The sequence below is a fragment of the Folsomia candida genome, unplaced genomic scaffold, assembly GCF_002217175.1.
Source record: "Folsomia candida strain VU population unplaced genomic scaffold, ASM221717v1 Fcan01_Sc001, whole genome shotgun sequence".
In the NCBI taxonomy this organism is placed as follows: domain Eukaryota; kingdom Metazoa; phylum Arthropoda; class Collembola; order Entomobryomorpha; family Isotomidae; genus Folsomia; species Folsomia candida.
In genome coordinates, this window is record NW_019091193.1 from 3,651,006 (window position 1) to 3,660,891 (window position 9,886).

The following is a 9,886-nucleotide window of genomic DNA, read 5'->3' on the forward strand; positions in this document are numbered from 1 at the left end:
ATTTCTGCAGTGTATGTTTGCAATTGTGCAAACTGGTTAAATGAGTCTGGTTTGAGTCCATTAAATGAAATGTTTGACTAATTGTACAACAACATGTAGGGTAGACAAGGCTACCAATTATGTGGATTATACACGATTCCTGTATTAAAAATTCTCCATTAAGATTAATCCCATTTGGAATATTTGTATGTGAAAGGTTCCAAGTTTAAGGAAACTGGTACAAACAAAACATTGTTACTGTCGGGGGTATTTACTCTCCAGGGTTGACCTACGACAAAAATATAGATATTCCATCGCCAGCATATTAATTAAAATCCCTCTTACTTAATATCCTAATTGCAATTTGGGGGAGAATTTTCTCAATCACGGCGTGTGCTTAGCTTACTTTCTTCAATATTTATTTCTGAATTTCTGGAAGTTATTTGCACTATAATCCGAAGGAGTTATTTTTAATCATTTATTAAACATGAGAATTATTTTCCCCATGGGAATAACTTTGTATATTAATAATGCCATGTACATAATTTAATGGTTCCGAGTATAATTTCGGTACTAGACTAGTTTGAAATCTACTAAACTGTAGATAGTTTTATAAATATTTATTTCATAATAACAACTCAATTTTTCATTGAAATTTATATAGTTGAAGTCGGTGGAGGGACCAATGATCACGTAATCTGCGTTTATATGTACCAAGGATGTCGAGGATCACAAATATGCCGTTCGAGATGCCTTGTACAATCTGGGATTTGTCCGCTATCTCCCGTACAAGACCGAAGTTGCCACAGACGCAGGAATATACACGAAACAACTTTGAACTTACCCCCACAAAAGTTGAATATGATGATGAGGATAATTGAATTTTAATACGTAACCTAAGTAGAACTAAATCCCTCTCCTACAACGGTAATACACTAGAGAGCAAAATTATTCGTTGGGGTTTCTCATGATCATATCTCATACATTTACTGACAAATCAATTTGAAATTTGGCACAGTTATACCCAATCGCATTTGTGGGAAGATAGGACTCCATATTTGAAACAGCTTCGACAATGTCAAAGGTTATGATTTTTTGACCTAAAACTCCAAAAGTAAGCTACATCAAGAAATCTTTTCCTTGGTGGTTCCATTTTTGTAAAGTTGAGGCCACTCATCCTGAGCATTTTGATATGTGTTGCATCTCTGTGTGATTTTCTTTACGCTCACAGTGATTTTTTGAAAAGTTATAACATTGGGCTTATGGGGGAAAATCAATTTGGTCAAGTTGATCATTTTTGAAAATAAATTTTATTTATGGGAAAATTCCAATTTGAAATTAATTTGATTTAACTAAAATAAGTTGTGATCACTCAATTTAAAGTCCAAGAGCAGCAGCAACGTCGATACGTCCGTAACCTGAAATTCACAAAATATTTTCAATACGTCTTCATTTTACATTTGCATTATCCGGGCTTCTCTTCAAATAAGTAGCAAGTCTTACCGAAAGCTTGATTTGGGAAATCTCCAGGTCCGGGAAGTCCGCAGTTCCTGTCAGCATTGGACAAGAATGGGTGGGCTGGGGTGGTCGTGAGAGCAGTGAAGATCTGGTCATATCCCCAGCTTGGGTTGGCAGACATGAGAAGAGCGATGGCTCCAGCGGTGTGGGGGGTGGCCTGTATTTTTATGAAATTTCAAAAATTAATCAATTTCTCAGAAACTAAAAGTATTCAGTCCGACTTACCATTGAAGTTCCAGACATGGTGATGTAATTGTTAGCTCCTGTTCCGCACGACACGATGTTGTTTCCTGGTGCGGAGATTTCTGGTTTGAGTTCTCCTTGTGCGTTGGGTCCTCGGGGGGAGAAGCTCGCCATGGTGTCGGTGTTAGTGGTGGCTCCAACGGAGATAAGGTTGGGTTGATCTCCGGGGGACCCGACCGTCCTGCAGGCTGCCCCTGAGCCTCCGATCGCGAAAACTGGGATGATCCCAGCCGATCGCCAAGCAGAGACGACCGTGTTGTAAAATGGATCCCCAGCACCACCACCCCACGAGTTGGAGACGATGTTTGGTCTGGGATTGGCCGTCAAGACCCATTGACCACAGGAGATGAGATTAGCTTCAGTTCCGGATCCTTGGTGGTTAAGTCCACGGCAGGCGACCCATTGGGCAGCAGGGGCGACACCTATGCCATTGGCACGTCCGAGGATGATTCCCGTGCACTGGGATCCGTGTCCTTGTTGGTCAGTTGGTCCGGCAGTGTTGTAGTACGGGTCGCTCCAGGCACCTCCGTACGCATCAGCGAGAGCCACGTGGCCAAGATTAACTCCGGTGTCGATAATACAAACGACGACGCCTTCGCCTTGAGTGCGCTCCCAGGCTTCGGGTGCCCTGATCATGGCAACACCCCATTGCGGGTTCTGCGTAGCGTTGGTCGCCTCAGCAATGGATGGGCTCATTCGGACGGTGACTTGCTGGCGGAGGGTGAATTCTCCGGGGGTGGCAGCCAAGGTGGCGAGAGTCTCGGGGGTCAAGCCCTTGACGAGGATGATGTTGGATCCCCAGTAGGTCTGGGTCTCGAGGCCGAGGGAAGAAGCGACTTGGACGAAGGGGGCCTGAGCCGCGGAGGTGAGTCCTTGAAGCGTGGCAACGAGGGCGGACACCTTGGCGTCACCGGAGAGGGAGTAGAGCGATGGGCTGGCTTCGACTTGGTCCATGACCTGGGGCAGTTCGAGGATCGCTTCGGTGGCGCCTTGTTGAATGGCGAGGTTGAGGGCGGGGTGGACCGTGCCGGCGGCTGCGACTGCCAAGGTAGCAGCGAGAACGAGAAGCAACTTCATGGTGGAGCTGAGGAGTTAAGGGAGATATTTTATTGGATTGATTGTTCTGGAGAGGTGGATAAGAAATGGAAAATTTGGAGCGCTTTTATACGAGAAATATCAACACAAGCAGATACAGAGAGTGACTCATTTATTCGTGGGAGGATTTGCGGATTTTTCTAACCCACAACCGGATTTTTTTCAAGTGCGAAAAAATGCTCGATATGACGGTCCTTGTTCTTAACTTTAAGAATGCATCGCTTTTTACCCGATAAAAATACCTCCATGGGCTTTTCTATGGTGTTTTTCTTCCACTCATTATTCTATGCGTTCCAAAATTAGTCAACATTCGTAAATCCTCTTATGTAAAAATTGTCATTCCACGATGAAAAATCCGAAATAAACAAATCGGTCAGTGTTTGATGATACTCAGGGATGTCTTGACTTCTTGCAAGATCAAAATCATCATCGTCCGTTTTTTCGCAGTGCCGGAGTTTTCTCAGGAGTAGGTGGAGAAAAGTTTGTGGTCTCTCAATGCGTAGACCCACATAGGTCATTTTTGCTATCATGTTTCCTAAATCAGATTTAATTGCTCTCTGAATAGTTGATTTATTGCAATTTAACAGTTGGACATGCTGCTCTGTTATTTCAGTTATTTGGGAATTTCCTGGTGGGTTACGTCGCCCAACGGAATTTTCAGATTTTTCGGGCGTTCAGCAATGGGTAGTTTCTCGGCAGTGATAATGATGTTAGACTCTTGGATTGCATTTGAATATGCCTACCATGCACTATTTTACAAATTTATTGCAAATTTATTTCATGGCAATATAATTTAAGCCCTTTTTATAACGCTTCCCGTGGAAAATTGACTGAAAAAGCCTTTTACTAGTACCTCTACTTCAAGTGAGCACCGTGGGGGCACTTTTCAAATTGTGTTTACAAAAAAAATCACAAAACTATTTTTTGAGTTGATCTACATATCCGAGGTTGAAAACAGATTTGAATTTTATTGACCCACCTTTGATTGCCTCAAACCCTCACACGAATAAATGATTCGACCTGTAAATAGATGTATGCATAGATTAATTTGCATAGGAGTAGAATAAGTAGATTTGGCAATGTCTCGATAAGCGGAGATAAGCGGTTAATCGTTGCCTGGTCAGTAGGGAAATCCCAGTTTTACATACATATGTATTTATAGTTATCGTACAATTATTGCAATTCGTCTCGTCTACTCCATTGATCAAATCTGATGAAATTACGGGACACTTTAAATCCCACACATGATTGAATACTGACTAAGGATTAGTTGCACATAAATACAAATAGTTAAATATGTACGCATTATGGGTTTTCCGATAACAAATTGATTCGGTAATACGGGATGATCTTCTTGTATTTATGGCTATCGAATTTTACAATAATGAAGATATACATATGTATAATTTGCATAAGAATTAATTTATGTATGACATATAAGCGGGAATACCACCCAATTATGGAAATTCCAGTTTTGTGATTGATCAAGTTGGCCACAATTTGGTTTAGTCTATTAAATTAAAGCGTATATTCCGACAGATTAGTGAGCAGTAAATATAAATTTCGTCATGTTTTCATTCGCTCTCAGATTTTAAACTATGTAAAGTGGGGACGAGTGGTACCCACATTATGAGGATGAAAATTCTGATTAACCTATTGATATTTATTTTACGAATTGCTTTTAATGTCTCATCTGAAACCTACGTATGTATTTGTCATTCAGCTCTTGAATTCCTACTATAGATTCATATATTTGTATTTTTCCCAACATATGTACAAACTCTGCCACTTTGACGCGTAATTTGATACCTTTCAACAATACGTGTTCTAGTCACCTATCTAATTTACAGACTTGGAACTTACATACGGTGATACTTAAGAATGATTTACACACAAGTAATTTAAAATTTTTAAACCGTGTTAAAATTGATTGAGGACCAAATTAGTAATGCAAGAACCTTCGTGATCACTATATAGCTATTCAACATATTTCTATATTTGGTTCTTATAATAAATACAGATATTTTGCACAAAGTTTCTGTAAATAGTAAATCGCTCTTGGACGTTACAATTTTTTAATCGTGGCAAATGTTGTAGAAAATATATAACAAATCTGACTAGAATTTGTATTTTTCACCATCAACACTTGACGACCTTAGTTTATAATGATACCAATAAAATCAATCAAATAACTTCATATGCTCCATACTAACATACTTAAGGCAGCGATCAGCGATGGGCACACACGCTTAAAAATACAAACGCATGTCTTAATTTATAAGTCATAGAAACTGCTTACATATGTATAATTATGTATAAGATAAGTTGTCATAATTTCAACTTAGGTACAAGTTTTGCATCCACGGCTGGCCCGCCTATCCAGCGTGCGAAAAGTTGATTTGACGATTATAAGCGTAATTAGTATATAGATATGTACTAAATTAAATTAATATAAACATGTATGCAAAGCCTATGGAAAGATGCAAGGACTGGGAAACCCAGTATTTATACGTTCCTTATGTGTACCCTCTATTCCAGAAGCCTTGTATATATGTATGAATGCACAAATGTATCTGTAAAATGTGTGTAATGAAGAGTTGGTATTGGTATTATGCGGTTGATCTGCATGGATGGACAAGTTTTGCTCTTCTTCTCTCTTAAAACTTGGCTTAATTTTTTATTACTCAACATGTAAACGTATCCATGGAAACCTGTTTAAATATTTAAGGGTGGAGGAGTCGGCTTACTTGCTGGATTCCAGACAGAAATTTTTTCCTCCACATGAAAACATACATTAGAAATCCAAATACACCATACAACCACAAATCGTGGAAAATTTGTTTAAAATTAATCACGGCATTGTAAATAAATTTGTGTATTTTCTCGAGTTTTATAAACTTATTGCAAAATGGACAGACCATCAAAAACTAAAAGGACCTTCTGGTTAATTGCTGTACCAAAAGGTACTATAAACTCGAGTGTTCAAAGTAAAACTGACTGCGATGCTGGAATTAGAAAGTGGCTAATTTACGAGTCTAGAAAAAACATTGATCAAGCGTGGGATAAAATTAAAGGTGCCACAGAATCAGGACAACTGACAGATATTGGGGCTAAAGTTTCTACCCGAAAGAAGAAATCGGGTAAGATTAATTCCAACGAGAATATTTTTAAATTTTAAGAAAACCGGTACAACAACATTAGTAGCAGGAGTATCTACGTATTTACATACGTACAGTACGTAACTTATTTAACGCTACGATGGCATAATTTCTATGCCGACATGATCTAGTAATTTTTAAAATTTAAAACTCCATATAAAAAAATCAAAAATATCTACGGACAATTTCCTCGTAGGAGATTTTTAATGTCGCAGACAGGTCAAGAAGTTCAGGATTATTTTTCTGAAAAAGATGGAGGCTTCGAAAAAATTCTTCGTGAATAATTTTTTTTTAATATTTCAATATTTTTTATTGGATGCGATATGTCTTCAGAATAAAACTGAGCTTTAGTCAGACCGTGTACGATTTTTTTGACGCCCGGGACAGGTTTGAGGTCCAAAATCGCCATCGCGGCGAAAAATCGAAAACTGAAATATACGTTGGCGTATAATATATGCCAACGTATGTATATTTCAGTATGTCAAGACTGGCTGCATAATGTAGCCAGTCTTGACATACTGTTAACACTTTTAGGGGCCATTCGTAAACTTCATAACGCAAAGAGGGGTGGGTGGGTGGTCATGGCCCATTGATATCGTGCCTATGTATGTTACACATGTTAAAAGGGGTGGGTACAAAAAAAACAATAATTTGCGTTAAGAAGTTTACGAACGTCCCCTTAGGAATATTAGTATTATTATCTCCTTAGTAATATTGTAAGCTTACGGAGATAGATGTGCTTTACTCCTATATATGTATGTATGTAGCGCCTAGGCTACTCAGCAACATTTTATCTCCGTGATAATTTTATAAATATTTATTTCCTAGTAATACAAATTTACTTTTATGTTGAAATTTATACAGCTGAAATCGGTGGTGGAACAAGTGATCACGTAATTTGCATTTACACCAAGGATACCGAAGAGCACAAAGATGCCGTTCGACAAGCCTTGTACAATCTTGGATTTGTCCGCTATCTCCCGTACAAGACGGACGCTGCCACAACCGCGGGAATATACACGAAACAATTTACCCCCACAAAAGTTGCTCACCATGATGACGGTAATTCAATTTTAATACTCAGGAGGGGAGCTTGCGAGGTTGATAATAACAGATCTTGATGCCCTTTGGATATGTGGTAGGGACCCATGAGTGTACTAAAACCCTGAATTGGTTTGACTCCATGGCCACATTTACGCCCGGCACACCCACTCAAAAATGCCCAAAAAACGCTTTCACTCCAGTTTTCACTCACTCAAATCCACGCCAAAAATCCAATTTTACTCGGATTTTGAAATTTCTTTCACCAATATACTCCCAGATAGTTTCTTTCTTCAATCCAATATCAAACTCAATTTTTTCGAAATTTTTAGTATTTTTAAAATTTAAATTTCTGAATGAGCATTGTTGTAGCAATCAACAAGGCAAATTATGCCTGCGAAATAATAATCAGCAAAATTGAGTTTGATATTGGATTGAAGAAAGCAACTATCGGGGAGTATATTGGTGAAAGAAATTTCAAAATCCGAGTAAAATTGGATTTTTGGCGTGGATTTGAGTGAGTGAAAACTGGAGTGAAAGCGTTTTTTGGGCATTTTTGAGTGGGTGTGCCGGGCGTAAATGTGGCCATGGAGTCAAACCACTTCAGGGTTTTAGTACACTCATGGGTCCCTACCACATATCCAAAGGGCATCAAGATCTGTTATTATCAACCTCGCAAGCTCCCCTCCTCAGTCCAAGTATTTATTTAGAAATTCTGAATGTGAATCCCAGCGTTTCATTTAACTGCTGGTGTCGTTAGAATATTATTGGCATAATTATCTAATACCACTGGCTTTGTGCATTTCCAATTAAATTTGCATCCTCATACATACATATACCATACATACATATCTACGTATCTACCATGCTAGCAAGGGTTAAGAGTAATCTTCCATGCGGTCGCAATTGCAAACCAAACATTAAGATTCAAAATTATTATATGTCTTTAATCCGATAGATTCTTCCGAAGAAAGTGATGAACGTCCCTTATCCACCTCTACCTCAACGAAGCGAGCGTACCCAAGCCCTTCCACCTCTTCCGCATCTAGCCCCAAAAAAGAAAAACTAGAATCTCCATCATCTCACCAACATTGGACCCCGCCCACCGGTAATCCTATCAAGGTGTTAATCACAGATAATTCCGCTTACAGATGCAATGGCCAAAGATTCGTCCATGTGCAACAATTGTATCCGCTCCTTTCCGGTAAGCCGCCCGACGTCTTGTTCCCCATCGACCAATTTGCCCGTGTAAGCCAAGCTTTCTACACCTTATCCAACACTCGTCCCACACGGGAAGGATCTGACAAGACGGTAGTCGTCTTAGACGAGGAAGACTTGGCTGTCAAAATTTGGGGAGAGCGAGTCTCCCAGTTTGATGGGAAGTTTTCAATCGTCATGCAACACAAGAAGAACAAGAAGAAAGTCCACTTTCTCCAGTCGGATGGGATATTTTGCTACAAAAGATTAGAATGGCTACGAACGAAGGATGATGTGGACGGTGAAGATAAATTTTCGTCGGAAGAGAAGCCCGATGAGGAAGGTGACGATGAAAACGATGCTACTGGGGACGAATGGTCCGTACATTTTGCGGGGGAAGATTCTGATTAAGCTACTTTGTCGTAATTTCATACCTTCCAGCAAGGAATTAGTCGCTGAATTTATAAGCCCCTAAATTTCATAATTTTTGTGTTCATACTATTAAGCGAAACAACTTAAGAATTATTTACAAGCAATTCAAAATTTTTAAGCCATGTTAAAATTTATTTGACACTATATTTATAAAAGAACCTGTATGATCACAAACGAATATACCAATACTGCCTGTTTGATTATGTTAATAATAAATTTTGCACAAATTGTATGTACTTTCTTTATGTCGAATTTAACCGGTCTATTGAACACATTCATATAGGAAAGCCACATGGAGCAACAAAATCCTAAATAATGCATTGCGTATGGGCGTTGAAATTTTTTAATCGTGATAAATGTTATAAAAAATATATGAACGTGGACACTAAAAATCCTGACCAGAATTTGTATGTACACATTACACAAAATCCTGTCTGTTTAGAGTCCATATACATATATGTAGGTATATGCATATGTACTCATAGATAATACCATCCGAGCAACAAAGTTCAACATAATTTTTATCAAGACAGAATTATGTATATTTATATGTTTTATATATATATATTACCTTTATTAACAGCAAACGTTGTGACCACAAATGCTTACAAATGTTTTTTTTTATACTTGCTATACATACGTACTAACATTGTCATATATATATGTAAATACTTTCAGTATAAATCTAGTATGATCCTGCGAAGCTAGCAAAACTCGGTGAGCTAGATAACATTGGGCCTCCTCAGACAGATCTCAAAAATTTCGCTTGCTTCGCTTGGTTAGAAATGTCGCTTACGTTAGCGAAGGTGCATCATCACCGTCACTCAAACAACCAATCAGAGCTCGCCATTCTAAGCGAGCCAAAATCTGGGGAAGCGAGGCTCTCGAGTAGAGTTAGTGTCGCTTACTTTTTCTCTCCTCATCTGCTGCTGTTGTGAATTTTAAAATTCGCGCACAGTCTCACCTTAACTGTTTGTCTCTCTTTGCTGTAGCAAATCTTTGGGCGAATTATTAAGCGAAAAGAGTTCAGTCAGATTTACTTCGCTAGTTCGCTTAATGCAGCGAAATTTTTAACCAAGCGAATCAAGCGAATTTTTTGAGATGTGACTGAGGAGCCCCATTGTCTTTGGGAGTTGATAATATGTAATACTAATACATTTTATACCGGTAATCTGCGAAGCTCAACAAGCTTCCCTTTTTTCTACTCTCACGTATGTATGTAT

The 9,886-nt window shown here is 38.8% G+C and overlaps 2 protein-coding genes across 2 annotated transcripts; one reads left to right on the plus strand and one right to left on the minus strand.

The window, feature by feature from the left end:
* Nucleotides 1-1,259: 1,259 nt before the first annotated feature.
* LOC110849899 (bacillopeptidase F) lies at nt 1,260-4,785 on the minus strand. The gene is made up of 3 exons (XM_022097409.2): nt 1,723-4,785; nt 1,483-1,654; nt 1,260-1,397 (listed from the first exon to the last, which is right to left on the minus strand). Exons 1-3 carry the CDS (start codon nt 2,815-2,817, stop codon nt 1,357-1,359), a joined length of 1,308 nt encoding a protein of 435 aa, XP_021953101.1. The 5' UTR covers nt 2,818-4,785; the 3' UTR covers nt 1,260-1,356.
* Nucleotides 4,786-5,448: 663 nt separating this feature from the next.
* Nucleotides 5,449-8,908, plus strand: LOC110861452. Its single transcript, XM_022110564.2, has 3 exons — nt 5,449-5,975; nt 6,858-7,055; nt 7,993-8,908. Exons 1-3 carry the CDS (start codon nt 5,744-5,746, stop codon nt 8,640-8,642), a joined length of 1,080 nt encoding a protein of 359 aa, XP_021966256.1. The 5' UTR covers nt 5,449-5,743; the 3' UTR covers nt 8,643-8,908.
* The last annotated feature ends 978 nt before the right edge of the window (nt 8,909-9,886 follow it).

What these genes read in the sequence shown, in the direction of transcription:
- LOC110849899 (XM_022097409.2), bottom strand. Translation starts at nt 2,817, where the DNA reads ATGAAGTTGCTTCTCGTTCTCGCTGCTACCTTGGCAGTCGCAGCCGCC. An exon ending in CCATGTCTGGAACTTCAATG is followed by an intron (nt 1,655 to 1,722) that starts GTAAGTCGGACT and finishes ATAAAAATACAG; the next exon opens with GCCACCCCCCACACCGCTGG. An exon ending in TTTCCCAAATCAAGCTTTCG is followed by an intron (nt 1,398 to 1,482) that starts GTAAGACTTGCT and finishes TGTGAATTTCAG; the next exon opens with GTTACGGACGTATCGACGTT.
- LOC110861452 (XM_022110564.2), top strand. Translation starts at nt 5,744, where the DNA reads ATGGACAGACCATCAAAAACTAAAAGGACCTTCTGGTTAATTGCTGTA. An exon ending in TACCCGAAAGAAGAAATCGG is followed by an intron (nt 5,976 to 6,857) that starts GTAAGATTAATT and finishes AAATTTATACAG; the next exon opens with CTGAAATCGGTGGTGGAACA. An exon ending in AGTTGCTCACCATGATGACG is followed by an intron (nt 7,056 to 7,992) that starts GTAATTCAATTT and finishes TTAATCCGATAG; the next exon opens with ATTCTTCCGAAGAAAGTGAT.